This window comes from Mirounga leonina, unplaced genomic scaffold, assembly GCF_011800145.1.
Source record: "Mirounga leonina isolate KUSES-001 unplaced genomic scaffold, KU_Mleo_1.0 Mir_418, whole genome shotgun sequence".
Taxonomy (NCBI): Eukaryota; Metazoa; Chordata; class Mammalia; order Carnivora; family Phocidae; genus Mirounga; species Mirounga leonina.
In genome coordinates, this window is record NW_023270739.1 from 2,793,716 (window position 1) to 2,814,399 (window position 20,684).

Here is a 20,684-nt window from a genome sequence, read left to right on the forward strand (position 1 = left end):
CTTTTCCAGACGGTGTGTGGAGTACCCTCCGCTTCCGACAGCGTGGACGCCGCACAGCCTCGCTCCCGGCGTCCCCCGGGAAGCCGCGGCGCGCGAGAGAAAACGCCGCCCCCAGCCGGCGCGCGTGCGCACACGCCAGCGGCGCCAAGCCCCCAGCGCGCCGCACGCCCGCGCACGCCCGCGCGTTCACGCACTTGCGCACGCGTCCCTCGGCCGGCCGGGCCTCCGGGCTCCGGTCCGGCTCCCGGAGCTAGGCTCCCGGCGGCTCGCGCGATACGGCGCCGGGCGGGCGGACGGTGGGCGGGGGCCGCGGGGAGGTCGGGAGGAGGGCGGGGCGGGCGCGGGCGGGCCGCGTCGGGAGCGCCGGGCCTGCGGGCGGCGGCGGAGTGGGACTCGGCGCTGGCGCTGGTGTGGGCGCCATGGACGCCGACGCGGGGTCGGAGAGCCCGCCCGCCGAGCGCGGCGACCCGGGCCTGACTGCGGAGGAGGACGCGCGCGCCCGGGCAGAATTCGCGGCGCTGCACGGCCTGGCGCTGCGCGCGTCCGGGGTCCCCGAGCGGTACTGGGGCCGCCTCCTGCACAAGTTGGAGCACGAGGTGCGGGCTAGGGCGACGCGGGAGGGCGAGGCGCCGGCAGGGACGACCGGGGTGCAGAGCGGGGCCGGGAAAGCTGGGGCGCGGACGGCGCTGGACCCTTCTACCGGGAAGGGTGTGGCTGCGGGCGGGCCTCTGGCCGCGAGCCGCCGGGCTGCGTCGCGGGGAGGCCGGACCAGGTGCGCTGTCGGGGGAGGCTGGCGGCGCCCCGGAGGACGCGGGCTCACGGGTTGGGAGTGTGTCTGGGGGAGAAGTAGAGAAAGCGCGTCCCGGGGCGGGAGAAGCCTCTGCCGCGGTGGGCAGGCCTGGGGGAGACGCGCCGGGGGTGTGTCCGTGTTGGGGCGCGGCGTGGACGCGGCGGGAGAAACGGACAGAGGATTGCTGATGAAGCGCACGAAGGCCATGATGACCGACTTGGACGTCGCCTCCTTGGCGGTTCAGGAGCTTTTAGAGTTCGGGGCCTAAGTGGCAGCAAGAGCCCAGTACCTGTGGCCCCGATTCTACCAGTGCCTGGGGCTGGGCCGGGGCTGTGTGTGCGGTTCCTGTTGTGTGTCGGGACCTGTCCTGAGTTATCCACGCATCTGAGCCCCACAGATTTAGCATCCCCATTATGCGGTTGAAAAAAGTGAGTCACAGGAAGAGCAGCTGAGTCTCCCAAAGTTTGTCAGACTTGGGAACCTGTCCCTTGCTCTCAGCCACTGCCTCCTCCAGGGAGAGTAGATGTCCCATGAGTTTGTGTGGCTTTAGCTGTTCGAGTCATAGAATTCTTTCTTGTGTCATCATTTGATTTGAGCCCTGGTCACCCTCATTTTGCAGGTGAAAGGAAAGAGGTTGTGGGAGACGGAAACGATCTAAAGAAAAAGGTTTACATGCTTCTAGATTCTCTGCCCTTTTGTGGGGACGGCTCCCTTCTGCCCACCAGCCTTCTCTAGCCTGGGTCTCCAGTGGGGCTCCCCACGGGTGCTCGCTGATGAGTGGGCCCAGGTTTTGGGTCGTTTGCCCAGGTGCTGAAGCCAGAGCACATTCACAGGCCAGTTAGAGGGGCCTTCTTAGTTAACTGGAAAAAGGCTCTTCTTGGGTAGGGGGGCTGCCCCCAGGGCCAAGACAGACCAGGGCAGGTGATGGAGTGGAGCCCCAGAGCCAGGAAGAGGTAGTCACCCAAGCCTAGCCGCTCGACGGACCGCACCTTCTCAGCCAGGTTTTCTGTGTTAAATCCGGGTTCACCAAATCCCCTCCTGCTCCAAACACATAGTTACTATAAAAAAAGACATTTCAGTGACACTACATCCCTACCTCTTGTGAATTTCCTTCTCCATATGACTTGCCCTCCCTTCCACCAGTGTTTCCTGAGCCCTTGGCTCTGGTCCCAGGCATGTGCTGGGGACCCCCTCCCCCAGTTTGTTAGGATAAGAAGGTTCTCATTCTGGGTGAAAGGCACATGATGTGGGAACGCCCTGGCCCTAGCCCAGCCAGCCTCCGTAGGCAGGAAACCCTCATTCGGGCAACACTGGTCCGTTTGAGCTGGAGTCTTCCATCTGGAAAGCCCGATGGTGGAACAGGGCCCCAGCTCCCACTGTCATAGTGGGGATTGGGTGGGGAGGCCTACATGACATCAGCCAGGGCCGGCACATGGTGAGCAGTCACCAGGATGTAGCGTCCCCTCTGCCTTGGCTTCTGTAGCTCTACCAGGGGGCCGCCAGTATTTTTCCATGAGCTTCCCTTGCCGTTAGGGGTTATGGGCAGAGCTGTGAGTCATCACTTTACTAGACCCAAAACCTACATCCATTGTTCCCAGTGAAACCTGCCACTGCTGCTCTGGGCCCAGGTGTGGGGGAGGGCACCTGCCAACAGGAATGGGGCCCCTCCCAACTCCCCGCAAGGCCAATGACCCTGGTGCCTTGCCTCAGATCAGTTTCATTGGAAAGGATGGGGAGTGTTTTAAAATAAATTCCACCTCTCCCTGCCGGCAGGAACTTCCCAGCTGTAAAACCACTTCCCTTCGTTACCTCCTTAGGGGCTTTTCCAGTCCGTCCATGAAGGCATTGTGGTCACCCTCATTTCACAGCTGGGGGAAGGCAGGCCCTCTATCCCCAGGCCTTAGGCTACCCCACTGTGCCCCCTCCCTCCATATGATTTGGGGATTTGGGTTCTGGGTTGAAACCCAGGGTGTGAATTCCAGTCCTCTGAGCAGCTCTGTCCTGGAGGGGAGGTAGCACCCCAACCCCCTCCCACCCCAGCTCTGACTGCTTAGGGAATCCTGCTTGAGGCGGCTCCCCTTGTCTTCCAAGGACCCTGGCATGCTCCACCTGTTCCATAGCTTCTGTGCCCCTACCTGGGGTCCTTGTACTGCCACCCCCAGCCACATGTTCAGATCTTCCCCCGCTTTAACACTCCCATCAGGCCCCAGCGCCATTGACCTGGGCCTCCCACATGGCCCCACCTTACTCCACTGCTGCTCGGCTGCCTGCTCCCTAGGCAAGATCATGAGCAGTTCGCCCTCATACCCCGGAGAGCCCTCCTGCCTGGCACAAAAAAGCTGCGTGTGCCTGCATAGGGGGCTGGTTTGCATCTCTGTTGGGGTCCTGAGAAGTGGGTTTTGGGGAACTGGCTTTTGTTGTCCCTGCTCGTGCCAGGGACTTTCTATGCGCTGTTTTATTGATTTACACTCTGCTCTCCTGGAAGGTGGAGGATGCCTTCTTCCCCGGGGAGAGGCTAGTCTCAGAAGCATAATGGTGCTGGCAGGTGCTTACACGGCATTTGCCGAGCTTAGGTTCTTCCAAGCTTTTGATATCTGTTAATCATTTCATCCTTCCCACACCCTCTGAGGTCGGTTCTGCTGTTCCCATTGTAGGGATGGGGAAACTGAGGCACAGCGTGGTTCAGTGACCGGTCCAAGGCCCCACCGCCTGGCTCCAGCATCTGCCCTAAGGCCCCCTGCCAACTGGTGGCGGACACGTGGTGCATGAGGGGGGCATGCTGGCTCGTCTTCACCAGCTGCATGTGGTTGGCAAGGAAACTCCAGGACCAAGGCCCTTACCCAGCACTTGAGACCAGCCACAGAGCATGCGTTGTGCAGGCTCGAACCGCTTCTTGGCCTGGCTGGCGTGGCGGCTGTGGGAGGCTCTTGGCCACCTGCCTTCTTTCTGGGGCGCCTCAGTTGCTGCCCTGGTGTAGGATTGGCTGTTCCTGTGAAATTGGAGTTGATCCCAACCTCCAGATTCACCTCTGACCTGACTAGAGTTAGGCTAGATTGGACTCCACCACATGCCTGCAGCCCCACTTCTAAGCGTAGGCCCCCTGGGCTGCTGGACTTTGGACAATAGCTGGTGACCGTAGTTAGGTTGCAGTTCTGGCTGATCTCTAGGAGCCTCAGTTTCCCCACCTGTAAGATGGGTAGTTGGGTACTAAATAGGTCCTGCCTCCCCTGAGGGGTTTCGTTGGCCCTTGAGGCCAGGGTGTGGCGCTCCTTGGGGCTGGAGTTCAGGCCCCCCGGGAGCCTGCCAACACCCCTGCTGTGGCCCCAGGTTTTCGATGCCGGGGAGATGTTCGGGATAATGCAAGTGCAGGAAGTGGAGGAGGAGAGTGAGGGCGAGGAGGCCCGGGAAGCGAGGAAGAAGCAGCCCAACCCCGGCGGCGAGCTCTGCTACAAGGTCATCGTGACCAGCGAGAACGGGCTCCAGGCGGCCGACCCCAACAGGTAGGAGCTGCAGGCCCGACACCCGAGTTCCATACCGTGGTCCTCAGGGTGGGCTCCCTGTTAGATTGCGCCAGGGATGGCCCCTCTGGGGAGAAGCAGCCGTGGCAGGCCCTCGTGTTTGCTGTGTCCCGAGCACCGGTCCCTTAGCCCCTTGTGAGAGGCGCTCGTGGCCACCAGAGGTTCCAGCTGGGCCCCACGGTCCGGTTGGCCCTAATACCGATACCGATGACGCTCCCGCGTGAGTCATGTTTCAGACAGACCTGAGAGCAGCCTCCCCACACCTGTCCCAACCATCACTGGGGTCCCACAGCAGAGGGGTGATGCGTTCCGACTTTGCCGATGAGACAAGGAGGACCTGCCCAAAGTCACACGGCTGGCTGAGAGCCCGGGTGTGGCGCGTCAGTTAGCCCGGGCTGTCCTGAGGACCTACCCCCGGTCCTACTGAATCCCAGGCTCTGAAAACTATGACAGGTTCTCCCAGGGCTTTATGCCCGGCCTGTGAGCAGTGTGGTCTGCTTAATTCCTCAGGGGAGGACACCGGGGCCACAGGGTAGACGGGGCAGAGCTAAGACTGGACCCTGGGATTCCTGCCTCGTAGGGGCCAAGAGGAGCTGCAGGCCCATCTGCCAAACTTTGTGGGACCCTTGAGGAGGAAACTGGCCGGCCTCTTGTGCAGAGCACCCTGTGAGGGGGTGGGAGTGGCCACACAGGTAGCCAGGCAGCCGCCTCCACCCACGTGCTCTCTTCTCCGAAACTTGTAGGCTCACCTCACACCGTCAGCTCGGTGCACCTGCTCTGGGGCCGCAGGCCCAGCAGCCACCTCAAGGAGCTCACTGCCCCTCTGCAGCCTTCAGGCGTAGCCCTCCACCAGGCGGGCACAGGACGGGATGCGGGTGGAGTCCTGTGTTTGGAGCCCCGGCATTGCTTTCATTTCCCCCCGGGCCTTTCTCCCTGTAGAGCTCTTGAGTCTGCCCTGATTGCCAGACCCCAACTTCATCCTCTCTCCACACCTGCTGTGTACAGCACCGCTCGTGAGCATTTGTCCAGGGTCACGCCCAGGTGTCCCGCCTTGAAGCTCGGCTGTGTGCAAGGCATCCCGGCCTCCCTGTGGTCATAACCTCTAAGCACGAGGGCAGGAATAAATCTGCATTGGTTTTGAGTATGCAGACGTACAGCACTAGAAGCACAGTGGAATAAACACTGCTAACTTAGCCACCCAGCCCAAGACCTGGAGCATTTGCTGATGCCCAGGGGAACGGAGGTGACGGCCACTTTGCCCAGCAGGCGAACCACACCCCTGGGTGTCCGGAGCCTCCCGTTCCAGCGGGGCTCTGGAAGGTGTCCCAGCAGCCCTGCCCGGGGGGGCGGGAGGGCAGGTGCCTGCCTGGTCCTCTGTGGTGGCCCCACCCCCGGGCTCTTCCAGGGGGACTGGGCATGTGGGCCGCAGGGGTCCAAATGCGCAGGGACTTGCAGCCTCTCCCACAAAGGCCTTGCTGTGTCCCAGGAAGTGCCCCGAAGTCCCAGGCCTGCGTGAGTGAGCCCCCAGTGCCAGCTCCTTGTGCTTCTCCCTGCTGCTGGCTTCCCGCTGTCTTAACCTTTGCTTTTGCCGAGCGCCTGCCGGGCCTGCAATAGCGAGGTGGGAGCGTGGGCCGGCCCAGCAGGTCCAAATGCAGTTGAAAGCACTTACTGTGACAGTGGTGGATGGTGATTATCACCAAGAACACAAGGACTTGGTGTGTGCAGTCAGCACATTGTATGTTTTGTCCTCTCTCATGCTCGTACCGGCCCCCCGACAGGAGGTAGGGACCCCGTTGGTTTTGTTTTGTTTTTTTTTAAAGATTTTATTTATTTATTTGAGAGAGAGAGCATGAGAGGGGGGAGGGTCAGAGGGAGAAGCAGACCCCCCCCGCTGAGCAGGGAGCCCCATGCGGGACTCGATCCAGGGACTCCAGGATCATGACCTGAGCCGAAGGCAGTCGCCCAACCGACTGAGCCACCCAGGCGCCCGACCCCGTTGGTTTTTGCAGACACTGGAAGAGAGGAAGCTCTCCAGACTGCAGTGACAGGCCCCCTCTCCCCCCGCCCCCGCGTCTCCTGGGGCAGAGCCCCTGAGGGCCCCTCACACCTGCTCTGGGCCTGTGTTGGCAGCATCTTCCTCATCGACCACGCCTGGACGTGCCGTGTGGAGCGCGCGCGCCAGCAGCTACAACAGGTACCCGGGCTCTTGCACCGCATGGCCAGCCTGATGGGCATCGAGTTCCACGGCGAGCTGCCCAGCGCCGAGGCCGAGGACCTGGTGCTAGAGGAGATGTGGCGGTTCAACCAGACCTACCAGCTGGCCCACGGGGTGAGCGGCGGCAGCCCAGGGGAGCCAGGACCCAGTCCCAGGGGCCTTTCCCCCCAGAAGTGAGCAGACGTCTCTCCTGGGGCCCCCTCATTCCCTGTGGCTCCATCGTGGGCCTGTTACTCTGCCTTGGGCCAGCCGGTGCCGGGCACTTGGGTGTCTGGGGGTCTTGGAGCTCACAGGACACGACCCTCTCTCAGACCCCTAGACGTGGGCCCCATGACTGGCTGCCTGTTTCCTGGTGCCTTCATGTTCTGTCATCCCCCAAAAGCCCTCTGGTTCCTCATTGGCCTCTGAAGAGCTGTGTCCCTTTAGCACAAGTCCTCGGTGTCCATCACCATCCCTCCTACCAGCCTCCCAAGACCCACCCTCAGGCTCCAGCCCCTCGCCGCTTTTAGTGTGGGAGAAGACCAAAGTTGTTTCTCGTGGTCTCAGCTTGGATGTCACCTCCTCCAGGGAGCCCCCCTCGCCCTCCCCTGCCAGACACATCCACGTAGCTGCTAGACTGAGGGCCTTAGTCCATGCACCTGTCCCACACAAGCAGTCACACTGCAGTCTGCTGGTCTGTGTCCTGGTCTGCCCAGGATGGTCCCAGGGGCCCCAGGTTAAGGGGACTGGGATGCGTGTGGTAGACACTCCAGGCTCTGAGAGTTAGGTATAGATGGGGCGTCGTTTGGGTAGATGGATGGGAGGGTGCACGACAAAAGGGGCAGGCAGATGGACCGGTGGACCCGGGTTGCTGTGTGTGCTCTGCCCACAGACGGCCGAGGAGAAGGTGCCGGTGTGGTACGTCATGGACGAGTTCGGCTCGCGCATCCAGCACTCGGACACACCTAGCTTTGCCACCGCACCCTTCTTCTACATGCCCCAGCAGGTGGCCTACACGCTGCTGTGGCCCCTGCGGGACCTGGACACGGGCGGTAAGTGCCACAACCACCCACCCTGAAGGATGGGCCCAGGCCCTGCTTTCCTGCTGCCCCCTGATGGGCCACGTGTCTTGATGCAGAGGAGGTGACCCGGGACTTTGCCTACGGGGAGGCTGACCCTCTGATCCGGAAGTGCATGCTGCTGCCCTGGGTCCCTGCCGACCTTCTGGACTTCAGCTCCTCCACGCCCGAGCCGCCAGATGAGCACTATCAGGTGTGACCGTCTGCCTCCGACCTTGGGGCCTTTTGGCCTGGTGGCTTCTGGAACGTTCTTCAGTCCCCACGTGTTACTCAATGCCAACTGGCTACTGTAGGAGGGAGCAGAGAGTTTGGGAGCATCTGAGAGACAAGGGGCTCAGAGCTCAGGGAGTGAGCAGGAGCCGCCAGTGGCCGCCCAGCTCTGGTGCCAGCGCCAAGCCTGGACCCCAGGGCCTGAGGCCGGGACCCATGCTGTCGGAGGGTTGGAGCTGGGGTTGCTGGTGGTCAGTGCTGCTCTTCCTTGTTTTGGGGGACTCTTTGCCAAGACTGGGGGGCACAGTGTGGGCCATGAGGCTTGGTTATGAATCCCAACGCGGTACTGTTCCTCCTCACCGGGGATGTGAAGGTGCTATTCAAGCATCGCACGGTGCATTCTCCGGCACACAGTAGGCCCTCAGCAAGTTGCGTCATCGTTAGTGTTGCTGTTCTGGCCAAAAGAGGCACTTTCATCTGTGGCAGCCTCTTGGCAAATTAGGGAGCCAGGGTTTGGGAGGCCCCGGGCAGGGGAGGTGGTAGAGCTTCTGGGAACACAGTCACGGCAGACCAGGCAGGGCTGAACAGGGAACACTCCCGGGCCCCCCTCCTCCCTCCTCTGCCTCTGATCTCCCACTTCTGCTTCCCAGTGGCTGGTCCCGGTTTGGAACCAGGCCATGAGTGAGGCCTGTGGTTAGCACCTATGGGCATGCTTGACGGTAGTCCTTTATAACATAAGGACTTGAGGTCCTATTTCTGTCTTTATTTTACTGAGGATGGGGAAACCACAGAGAGGTTAAGTAACTTGCCAAAGGTCACACAGCTGGTAGGCGAGCTGGGGCGCAACACCAGGGGGCCTGACAGCCTGTGGGTGGAGGCTGCAAGCCTTACCCCACCGTGTTGAAATTTCCCTGCCCACACGGGCACATCAGACATTCACTGAGTGCCTCGGAGGGCTGTGGAAAGGAGTGGACAAGTTAGCTCGAGTGAGAATGGGAAGCGCCGTGGGGTGTTAGCCGTTCTGTGAATGCTGTGGTTTGGGAGAGGCTGGGCCGTAGTGGTGGGTCCTCCTGGCCCCTTTGCCATGAATTCCATCTAAGCCAGTGGTGGTTGAACTATCTGTGCAGGAAACTCATCCCTCATTTTGAGTCCAAGGCATGTTTCAGAGCCTTGTAGAGTAGTTGCACCTAGTAGTTGCTTAGTAAATGGGTGACTGCAAAGGAGTAAGGCTTAAGAATGGCTTAGGGACAAAGGGTTCCTGATCTTGAGGTGGTTCTAGCAGACAGGGCAGGGAGGGCCTGAGCTGGGACAGCTGACTGAATTTACACTCAGGAATTCAAGTTAGTTATTGTTTTTTACCTCGGGACGTCCTCTGCTGTCCAGAAAGAGGAGTTGAGGCCAAATCTAGTTGTCCGTAGCATCCTGGTTGCTTTTCCCCATCTGACCCATCCAGCTCGGGCCTGTGCTCTGGGTCCGGGGATCGCCGGTATGAGTCAGCGATCACGGGATAAGAAATGACTGCAAGGCAGCAGCCTAACACAGCAAACATTGATCATCTCACCCACTTTCTGTGGAACAGGAGATGAGGGTGCTTTGGACTCGGAGCCCCTCTCGAAGCGTAGCCAGGCTGTCAGCCGGACCGCATCATCTGAGGCTTGCTGGGGCTGAGGATCGGCTTCTGCCTGGTGCGCTCACATGCCTGGCAAGGTGGTGCTGGCTATGTCGGCAGGAGGCCTCAGTTCTAACCCACGTGGCCTCTCCGCAGGGCTGCAGACTTCTCTTCGAGCCCGTGAGCTGGGAGAAAGCACGGAGAAAGCCGCAGGGCCTTCCCTGAAGTAGCGCACCCGCTCCCCTGAGTCTGTGCCTTAGAAGCAGCTCCTTCGGTCCGGCCTACACCCAAGGGGAGATGCCTTTCGAAGGGAGTGTCACAGTGTTCGTTGGTGTGTTTTAAACCACCACACGGTTTGCGCTTGGAACAGCATTTCAGGGCTCCACTAGGACCGGCGAGCCCCCTCCCGGGACAGGCTTGACACCTTCTCAGATGCCTGTGATTTGGAGAGAGCGTTGAGATTTAGAACAGTGTTTACAATTCTCCTTTTGACACAAATGGGTCGCTCAGCATGAGGGGCCTTGAGCCCCAGAGTCCCAGGGCGGGGTAGTCCGAGGGCTCTGGCCACTGCTGTGCCTGTTAGAAGGCTGTACCTGGGGCCTGGGGGTGCCCCCTGATGCGCCAGGACTGGGGAGGTGGGTGTTCCCTTGCTCCCTGTCTTGAAGCTGTTTCTACCTGCAGTGCTTTCCTTCTAGGCCATTTTGGAGGAAAACAAGGAAAAGCTGCCGCTTGCCATCAGTCCGGTGGCACATCCCTGTGACCACGTCTTCAAGTGCGTAGCCCCCTTCTCAGCTCATGATGAGCCTCCTTGCTCCCCCCGAGTTCCCAGGGCTCCGAGAACAGTGCCCGGCACAGGGAGGTGCTCAGTAAGCCTGCCGTTGCCTGATGGCATGGCAGTGACAGAAGCCAGGGGCAGAGTCTTAGGATCACAGAGAGAATGCTGTGGTGGGGGGGGTTCCCTCTGGTCCTGGGGTGAAAACATAGCCAGGCCTGCTCCTGAGGTCAGGAAGCCTGGGCCGACCGTGAATGCGCAGGGCACCTAGCGGAGGCGGCTGGGCTACCAGGAGGGGCCGTTCCCGGGCATCTGCAGCTGGGGGCTGGCAGGTGAGGTAAGGCCAGGCAGGCTGGATGCCAGGTGGAACCAGATGCCCCGTTGTACAGGTGAGGAGGTGGGCGTGCAGTGCTGCGCCCTCTGAATGCGGAGCAGGCTCAGAGGCGGGTCCCAGCCTGGCTTTTGCCTCCATGGGAGTCCTTCTCTCTGGCTACCCAAGCCTGGGCCAGCCCCCCAGCCCAGGCAGCCCGGGGGCCCTCCCTGGTGCCCAGGCCCACTGCCCAGAGTCTGTCCTTCCTCAGGGTCAGAGGCCCCACTGAGGCCCACTTAGTCTTGGCCTCCTGCTCACAGTCCTGCCCCTGGCAGTCCACTTCATCTCCTCCCCTGGACCACTGTCCAGGGCTGGGCCACCCTCCTACCTTCTTCTACCTCAGCCACCCCCCAGCAGATGGGCTTCTGGGCTCTGTCCTCACCTCTGCCCCGGGGCCAGCGAGGACCGGGCAGGGCAGGCAGCAGCGAGCACTGGTGTGGAACGAGGCCACATCCAGGGCACTGGTCTTGGCCACACACTCCCCTGCACGCACCTGGACACCAGCTGCCTTCTCTGAGGGCAGAGTTCTTTGCATGTCCGTGGGAGGCTGGTTGTATCAGTCCTTCCTGTTTCCTTCCTGTGTGGGAGATAAGCCTGCGTCCGTGAAACACTCAGGTTATCCCGTGTTACCCCAATGACAAGTGTGAGTTGGGCTGTGATCCCACCTTAGAGGTGGGGACCCTGGGGTCAGGATAGTCCTAGTTGCCCCACACTCAGCAGGTAGGCAGAGAGGGTGAGGTTGACCCGGGCTGTCCAACCTCGGCCTGAGCTAGGACTGCAGAGTGGAATTTATACCCAGCCTCATCCTCTCTCACATCAGCCCAGGGTGGGGAGCACCCGAGTCCCAGGGGTGTGGCGAGCACGGGTGGGGGCCCAGCTCAGCCTGACTTCTTCCTATAGGGTCTACACAGACATTCAGCTGGTGTTCAGCCACCTCACGCACCCACGCTTCACCTTCACCCAGAGCGAGGCGGATGCTGACATTCTCTACAACTTCTCCCACTTCAAGGACTACAGGTGAGTACCCGCTACCAGGCCGGGGGCCCAGGGACTGGCCCCAGAGCCCCTCGCCGCCCCTGTAGCCGTGTGCACTTGCCTCGGCCCTGCAGGACGCTCAGCCAGGAGAGGCCCAACGTGCTGCTGAACCAGTTCCCCTGCGAGAACCTGCTGACGGTGAAGGACTGCCTGGCCTCTATCGCGCGCCGGGCGGGGGGCCCCGAGGGCCCGGCCTGGCTGCCCCGCACCTTCAATCTCCGCACCGAGTTACCCCAGTTTGTTAGCTACTTCCAGCAGCGGGAGAGGCGGTAAGGGCCCCCCTCTCCCCCCTCACCATGGAGCCCTGCGAGGTGGGACTCCTACACCTGTCACCCTCCCACGGCCCGGCCCGCCCCACCCGGCCCGCTCCTCGGCTTTGCACTAACTTGTGCCGGCCGCGGCGCTGGAAGCCGTGGGCACAGGGCACTGCCGGGACCACCACGGATGTCTCCACATCTGGGCTCAAGCAATTCTTCCTTGTACCCCAGGGTCCATCCCCCAGTGTTCCCTCTGTGACACCCCCCACTACTCCCTGGGAGAGGTTGGGTGCCCCTCTTCTAAGACTGCCGTGGTCCCGGGAAGGTGGGCACAGGGCACAGCCTAGCCGACCGCATGTGCTCTCAGGGGCCAGGACAACCACTGGATCTGCAAACCCTGGAACCTGGCCCGCAGCCTGGACACCCACATCACCAGGAGCCTCCACAGCATCATCCGGCACCGCGAGAGCACCCCCAAGGTGGGCCTCACGGCTCTGGGCACACAGGCTGGTCGATGAGACTGGGGGGCAAAAGGGGACTCGGGTGTTGGGCCCTATGGGGGTGGGTCCTGGTGTTGGCAGTGAGCAGGGTCACTCGGCTCACAGGTGTCTCTGAAGCCCCGACCCCAACTCCTTCCAATGTCCTGGCCAGCAGGGGAGGGCTGTGTAATTGTCCAGGAGCGGGGGGAGCCCTTGTCGAGCGCTGTCCAGGTGTGTCTGATGTCAGAGACCCCACTCCACAACGCGGGACCGTCCGGCAGGAGGGAGGCGGCCAGGCCAGGGAGCCCCTAGACGGTGCCGTAGTGACATGGGGCACGTCAGGGGCGGTGTTGGGGGTGGGGGTGTTGTAAGACACACAGCCCCTGGGCAGAGGTCAGGGAAAGCGTGCCAGTGGGGTGGTTGCTGAGCGGATTCCAGGCAGCGGAGGAAGAGTTGGTGGGATTACGGCTGAGAACTTGTATGCAGTTTTCAAAACCTAAAAACTGATGGGATCTTTTCCTTCAGCCAAAGTGAAGGTGAAGTTACAGAACTTGCCGCAGCCTAGACAGTGTTTGAAAAGACCAAGGAAGGAGCCAAGTGCAGGGCGAAGGGCTCCGGGGGCCAGGGCAGGAGCGTGCCTGTTTCTCCAGGATGTGGTGACTGTGTTTGGATGGCCCACAGGCGTGAGCCTGTCACCAGGGAGGATGGATGCAGATGGGGTGAGGTTAGGTGCCTCCGGGCCAAGGACAGGGGAGAGCCGCCTGCAACCCTGCATCTGTGTCCTCCAGGTCGTGTCCAAATACATCGAAAATCCTGTCTTGTTCCTTCGAGAAGACGTGGGGCCGGTCAAGTTCGATGTCCGCTATGTCGTGCTTCTGCGGTCGGTGAAGCCCCTGAGGCTGTTCGTATATGACGTGTTCTGGCTGCGCTTCTCCAACCGGTAATTGGGAGGCTGGCTGGGGGGCGGGGGGGTGACGGGGCCCCTCTTTATCTTGGGATCAGAAAGCCCGTCCTGGAGCTCCTTCTCCACCACACACCCAGCGGGTGATCCCGCTGAGCCCGGATCTGGTCCCTGGCGGGAACTCGTACCCAGCCTGCATCAGCCACGGGTGGGGGCGTGAGCAGCGCTTGTCACTGTCAAAGGGGCACCAGCAGCTGCGGATCGTGATGGCAGTGATGGGCCATCCAGGTGTCTTCCCAGAGCTAAGCTCTGAGGGGCCGCAGGGCCACCCCCTCACTCCGATGGGGGCACTGGCGTCCAGCAGGGTCTCTCGAGCACTGTCCCTACTGGGACACGGCCATGCTCAGGACCCTCCCGTGTCTGGGCGCTCCTCCTGCAGGCCCTTCGCACTCGATGACCTGGACGACTATGAGAAACATTTCACCGTCATGAACTATGACCCGGAAGTGGTGCTAAAGCAGGTAGGTTCGCTTGGTGGCAGTTACAGACCCAGACCCCACACCCATCGGCTTGTCTTCTGGGCAGGCTGTGTAGACCCTCGGAGGAGCTGCCTCTGGTACCTGGGTTAATCTCAAAGCGGCAGCCCCGCAGCTGAGAGAGGCACACGCTCTGTCTGAGGTGCCCGAGGCCTCCCCAGGTCCTGCAGCAAGTCGGGGCCAGGCAGGTCTCCGCTGGAGGCACAGACCGCCTTCCGTCCGGCACCCCGAGCACAAGGACAGGTGGGGGTGGGGAGGCACAGGGGTGCGTGCCACGTGGCCCCCCGGGAGCAGGCTGCTGCTGCTGGCCCGTGACCCTGCCTGGATCCTGGATCCGTGCTCCCCCTGCTGTCTGGGCACCTTGGGCAAAGGGACAGCAGGGCAGAGCTCCTTCCGAGGTGAGGGCCTCAAACCCCAGCAGCAGTGCACCTGCGACGGGCGGGCCTAGCCCGGGCAGAGGCAGAGCCTGCTCTGGGTGGAGGAAGGAGGAGAGGAGAAAGAGGCTGCCTCACACTCGTCCCAAAAGCCCTCCCTGACCTGCTGGCTGGTTGACGGCTGTTTCAGGCCAGTGGGAAGTAGGGCACACCCACTCACCCCCTCACCCACCCTGCTCACCCCAAGGCCTGCAGGTGGCCTTCTTTCCCCTGCCTCCCACAAGGTGGGCGCTCTTCTGAAGGTGGTAATTATCGTTTCCAGACATGTTTTGATATTTTGGCTTGATTCTTTTGATCGCAAAGCTATTCAAATGGTGGTTTTATATATATATATGTTTTTGTGTAACTGCTATCCAGCTGAGCAAATCCTCCTATGGTATTCTTTTTTTGCTGAGCATCATGTATATAGATTCGTCATTATTGCTAAATGTGGCTGGGGGCGTTTTTGTCCTGGGATGGTGTTGTCATTCACCTGTTCGTAGACATTTACGTCACTTGTGGTGTTCACCATTAATAAATGAGCTGCATTGACCACTCCCAGGGACACCTCGCTGTGCCCATGTCTCAGCAGTCCTCGAGGGTGGACTGAGCCATCAGAGTGGCCGTACCCACACGCACGCCCAGCCTGGCTGTTGCTGCTTATCCTGGGCCGCGTTGGAGGCTGGTCCCTAGGACCCTGAGCCGTCAGCAGGGCCCTGGGACACGGTTGGAAGTTGTTTCTGAGAGAACTGAATGGCTTCCCCCCATATTGTGAGTGTGGCACCCCAAGGGTCGCATTTCTCTGTAAGCTCCTGTGTGTGGGGACACATCGCCAACAGGATGTGAGCATCAGGCCTCCTTAGGGAGCCCATCCTGGCTCAGCCTTTCAGGAAGAAGCCTGAGCTTAGGGCCGGCTTGCGCACGTGTGTTTTAGATGCAGTCTTGGCCCGAGGAGATCTTTCCGTCCTCAGGCACTTGGAGCTGGTGCTGAGTGGCGAGCTCAGGCCTAGGTCTGGGCTCTGCTTCCAGCACACTGTCTGGGCCTCACAGTAGCCCTGTAAATAAGTGCTGCACAGGGAGCATTGTCCCATTTCACAGATGAGCACACTGAGGCTCTGACAAGTAAATCTGCTTGTCCTGAGTCACAGGGTAAGATCCAGAGCTCAGACTCCGTCCCCTGCCTCTCATTTGTGCCCAGGGGCGGGGGTGCTGGATAGGCTGAGGGTGCTGACATGTGGCCCCGGTGAGTGCCAGAGCCTCCACGTGAAAGCAGGGCAGGCTTCCCCGCTCCCTGCCCCGAGGAGGCCCCCGGGCAGAGCGTGACGGGCCGTGTGTCTGTGGCAGGTGCACTGTAATGAGTTCATCCCTGAGTTTGAGAAGCAGTACCCAGAATTTCCCTGGAAGAGCGTCCAGGTGAGTCCTGGGTGGAGGCGGGGCCTTCCCTCGTGGGCTGGCGTTGGGCGGGTGGGGGTCTTGGCCTCCTTGGGATGGTCCTGCTCCTCCCACCGAGGCCGGTGAAGGAGACGGCGTGCGCTGCAGCCCTCCTCCCCCTCTGGGCCTCGTGGGGTGTTCTGGAGGGGAGTGGGAGCACTGTCGGGACAGCCAGATGGCGATAGGCCCTACCTGCCCCAGAAATTGCAGACCTGAGGGGACAGTAGGGACACAGCTGGAGACCCGGGCTGGCCTCCGCATCCTAGAGTTCCCTTCTGCTGCTGCTCTGGGCACCTTGGTGCCGAGGGGAGCTGGGGGCCCCGAGGCAGGAGCCAGGCAGCTTAGCACGTGTCAGAGGAGACGGCGAGGGCCAGGGGTGGAGACACGAAGGCCGCAGGAGGAGGGCTCGTGGGCCGTTTGGGGCCGCAGCTCACGGAGAGGCAGTGAGGCCGTGTAAGGAGCTGCTCTGGGGGCTGGTCCCAGCCTCAGAGCCGTGCAGCCCCCAACCCTGCCTGCCCCTTCCCCAGGCTGACATCTTCCAGGCCTTCACGGAGCTGTTCCAAGTGGCGTGTGCCAAGCCACCGCCCCTGGGCCTCTGCGACTATCCCTCGTCCCGGGCTGTGTATGCCATCGACCTCATGCTCAAGTGGGACAACTGTCCAGATGGTGAGGGGGCTCGCCTGCCCCATAATCCAAGCCACGCCCCCCTCCACTTACCCAAAGCCCATCATCCAGCCCTCCCCCGCCCCTGGGGGACAGAGAGGGCATCTCTGGTTCCTTGCCCTGCTCAGTGCTGCTGAGATGGTCCTTTGCCTCAGATTCACCGTGAGACCTGGTGTGGGAGGCTCGTTAGGGGCAGCGAACTTTGGGGCGGAGCGCCAGTGGGAAGGGCAGCGGGCTGCGGCGGCGGCGGGAGGGAGCTCGGGAGGGAAGGGACCAGGGACCTGGTGCCAGGCCTGGCCAGCCACCCGGGCGTGAGATGCCCTGTGTTCTTGTGCTGTCCCTCAGGGAAGCGAATGATGCAGCCACAGATCCTGGAGGTGAACTTCAACCCGGACTGTGAGCGGGCCTGCAGGTACCACCCGAGCTTCTTCAATGACGTCTTCAGCACCCTGTACCTGGACGAGCCCGACCACTGCCACGTCACCCGCCTGACCTAGGTGCTCGTGGCTCCGTGGCGCGTGCCGGCCCGTTCCAGCCTCAGCACGTGGAGCTGCTTCTGCAGAGCCCGCTCCCCTCCTCCCTCAGGCGCAGCCTCGCCTTCGAGCTGTCATCCCCGCGCCACCTCCGGGGGCTCAGGGTCCTCTTCCCTCCGAGGTCAGGAGCAGGGCCAGTCACGGTGTCCCCAGGGCTGAGTGCCAGGCCCCTGTCCGCACTCCCCTCACCACCACCTACGCTCAGCCGAGGGCTTTTCCAGAGAGTCCGGTTCCTGGGCTGCTGTGTTTCCCAGGGTGTTAGCAGATGCGGGTTCTGGGGAGCACGACGAGGTGTCCCCACAAACAGGTTTCCCCAGCAACACCTGTGGGCCCCACACGTGAACGGGGGCCAGGCGGACTGCTTCTCCAGAGTGTCTGCCCATGCGTCGAGTCTGCCCCGTGGCAGGGTGTCAGGGTCCCACCCCGCACCCCTGCCCCCCAGAACACCTGGGAGCCTGCTTCCCAGACCCAGCCTTCTTCTTTCCCAATCTCAACCAAAACCTTCACCAGCAAGCTTCCCGTGAAGTTCCCACTCAGGAAGGCCGCGGCCTTTGGCTGCCGTCGCCTTTCCGTTTATGCAGAAGCAGGCCACCCTCCTGTCTGCGGCCCAGACAGAGCTTTCTCCCTCATCTGCCGTCGGCTGGGGCCTCAGGGACAAGTGGGGTGGCGGAGCGCCAGGCAGCAGGCAGCTGAGGAAGACCATTCTAGGCGGAACTTGACGTTACCGTCAGATGCCACCTTCCCCCAGAGTCTAGAGTCAAAATGTTGGATTTTTGTTCGTTTTTCATCGATGGGAGGAAAATATAAAAATTCTTATCATTTCCATAACTTTGTTTCTGAAATTTGGAGTCACATGCTGGTGTGTCTCGTGTAGCCGCAGTGCCCCCAAGCCCAGCTGACAGGCTGGTGGGCGAGCTTGCCCCCTGGGGTGGGGGGGGGAGCTTGATTTCGTTTTGAAGCCAAGAAGCAAAACGACCTGACCGTGCCTCCCATCCATGTGTCTGCTTGGCTGTGTCTGTCCATCTTCTCTGCCACCCAGAACCTCAGCTGTCGGCTGGGGAGACGCCCCTTCCCTGCAGCCAAGCTGAGGTGTAGAGAGCAGGACGTCTTGTCTCTGGTATGCTCCCTGGGGAGCCGCCGGCGTCCTGTCGTCTCCTCGATGCGACCTGTACCGCAATAAAGTATACCTTCTCGACTTTGGCCTCCCTCTCTGTGTGGAGGCCCCGGAACCACAGGCCCGGCGCCATGTGTCAGCGGTCTTCCTGTTTGGTTGTTGAAGAAAACCAAAATACCAAGACGTCCACTTGGAGAAACGAAAGAAGACGGTGGTTTGGCTGCCAGGTGTCCGTCTGGGTCCGTTAGGGCCGCGGTAACGGGATACCACAACTGGGGGGCTTACGCAACAGGAGTTCCTGCCTCAGGAGGCTGGGGTGTCCCGGGATCAGGGGCCAGCAGATTTGCATCTATAAGGGCCCTCTTCCTGGTTCACAGATGGCCACCCTCTCCCTGTGTCCTTGTGTGGGAAAGGGCAAGGGAGCTTTGTGGGGTCTCTTGTAAGGACACTGACCCCATTCATGAGGGCCCCACCCTCGTGCCTGATCACCTCCCGAAGTTCCCACCTCCTATGACCATCACACCGGGGATAGGATTCAACATAGGGATTTAGGGGAACACTCAAGACCACAGAAGGTTCCTTCCCCAAAGTGGGATTCCCCCCGCCCTGGTTCCATTTCAGAGCAGAACGCAGTGGGGACAAATGTGGAGCCAGGGTGCACCTCGACATCATGGGCAGTGCCCAGGAACCTCGTCATGCACGCACTGCTGGGGCTTCAGGGAATGGGATTCTCTTCGTGCCTATTTCCTCACCCTGAGGGTAGGGGTGATGGGAGACCCTAACTGCTCTTAGGGCAGCCAGAGGGTCCAGCAGGCGGATGCAGAAGGGGTGTGAGTGCTGTTGGCCAGCACAGTGAGGCCCCCTGGCGGTGGGCAGAGCCCCCCCGCCCCCAACGTGCCATCTGGACATGCCCTGCAAGGGACCTCCTGTGCCCCTCAGGACAAGCACTCACACCAGGGTATTCATCCAGATGCCTAACAGGGATAGTGGGCCTGCTCATTTCCAGTTCACTTGAAACCCAATTACCCAGGATACTCTGAGCAGGCATGGCTGCGATCAGGGGACTACATGATTCAGGCTCTCCTTAATTATAAGCGGGCTTTTCCCCAACTTTAGATGTCCTTGCACCTCTGATCAGTGGAAATCAGACATTGCCCCCCAAGGAAGGGCATCAGGCAGGGCCCTCACCGTCCCTGAAGACCATACTTGCGGTGGAGACGGCTCTTACCCTCGGAAGTACTTCTTTCTGGTACTGTCTTCACTGGAGTCACTTCGTGTTGAGAATTTTTTTTTTAAAGACAGAGTGCGTGAGTGGGGGGAGGAAAGATGGAGAGGGAGAAGCAGACTCTCTGCTGAGCAGGGAGCCCCACACGGGGCTCGATCCCAGGACTCCGGGATCACGACCTGAGCCAAAGGCAGACGCCCAGCAGACCGAGCCACCCAGGCGCCCCTGTGTTGAGAATTCCTTAAAGTTTAGAATTTGTAAGAGTTGGACGCCTAGAGTCAACCAGGAGTTACAGCCACAGCATTAATTGTACCAAAGTTCTACAGAACCACACAAAACAAATCCAAAAGGTAAAGCTTGAAATGCTGATGGTGAAATTTAGAAAGATTCTCTGTGATGATCCGTGGCCACATAAACACCCCCAGACGGGGCGGCCCTTTCCTGGAGAGGCACCAGAGATCCACAGGGGCCGATGACAACGTTAAAGTGCTCGTCCCTGCCAACGGCCGGCCGAGCCCTCCTGGGCTGTATGAATGACCTTGTCTTGCATCCTTTATGGCCAGTCTGCTACAGAGGGAAGCAAATGCCCAGATTTAGGACTTCAAGGGCAGGACAGAAGGACTTGACAATCCATGAGGTATGGATTTTCCTATTAAACTGACGTGGACACTGTCAGAAGCCTGACGTTCCTAGTGGATGCCAAAGCTCAGAAAAAGAGAACCTGGTCTACTTATGAAAAACGGGGACGGGCGGAGAGCATCACAAGAAAGCCAGCCAACACAATGGCAAAGTACATCTGTCTCTCACCCATTTTTGTGGCCGGGAGGAAGTATGTGGGATATTGCCGGAGACGAACGAAGGGAGACGAACGAAGCCACAAGCAAATGCAAGAGACAAAAGCCTGCACGAGGATCCCAGAAGTCTCAGGCGCACTTAAGTGCTAAGTACAGCACATCTAGAGGGCACACGGGGGGCCTGTGATGACACTTCAGTGCCCCTCCCCCCGACCATCTTGGAGAACTAAAGAAATAATAAAAAGGATGCTCAGAGCATCCCCCATCGGAGCCTCTGCCCTGGGGAGCCTCTGCCCTGGGGAGCATCCGAGAATCCGCAGGAGGAGCTGGCCGAGGTGCGCAGGCTTCCCGCAGAGCGTCATCCGCCCGGCATCCAGTTCCAGCGGAGGTGGAGGTGACAGGCCCTGCGAGAGAGCCGCCCCTTCTCGCCGAATGCGTCCAGCTGTCTCTCCCGGAGCTTTCCTACCATTGTAACTGGGTCCTGTCTGTGAGGAGAGGGCAAGGGGACGGGGAGCGCCCAGAGCACCCGGCCTGCCCAAATGACAGAGCAACACTCGTGCCCATGTGAGTGATCGACAACCAAAAACAAAACAAGCCGCCAAAGGCCGGCAGGTGCCAGCGCCCCGGTGCCAGGCGGCCCGGAATGTGGGAGCGCGAAGCTGGAGCCGAGGTGTCGCCCCAGCGGGAGCCTGCCCACACGACAGGCCTCTGCCAGCCTCCCCCTCCCCAGCAGCTGCCTGCAGAGGACCTGGACAACCCAA

General features: G+C 60.9%; 1 protein-coding gene across 3 annotated transcripts; it reads left to right on the top strand.

Annotated features, from left to right (window-relative positions):
• Positions 1-235: 235 nt before the first annotated feature.
• Positions 236-17,985, top strand: TTLL12 (tubulin tyrosine ligase like 12). Of its 3 annotated transcripts, none has more exons than XM_034987342.1 (14): positions 236-296; positions 4,118-4,290; positions 6,439-6,637; positions 7,395-7,554; positions 7,641-7,774; positions 10,096-10,172; positions 11,443-11,559; positions 11,652-11,846; positions 12,202-12,313; positions 13,102-13,253; positions 13,654-13,735; positions 15,508-15,576; positions 16,122-16,260; positions 16,603-17,618. In XM_034987342.1, exons 2-14 carry the CDS (start codon positions 4,136-4,138, stop codon positions 16,752-16,754), a joined length of 1,743 nt encoding a protein of 580 aa, XP_034843233.1. In that variant the 5' UTR covers positions 236-296; positions 4,118-4,135; the 3' UTR covers positions 16,755-17,618. The 3 variants fall into 3 exon arrangements, with proteins under 3 accessions (XP_034843233.1, XP_034843230.1, XP_034843231.1); XM_034987339.1 differs by lacking the exon at positions 236-296 and adding an exon at positions 347-596 and having other exon boundaries at positions 16,603-17,985; XM_034987340.1 differs by lacking the exon at positions 236-296 and adding an exon at positions 961-1,218.
• The last annotated feature ends 2,699 nt before the right edge of the window (positions 17,986-20,684 follow it).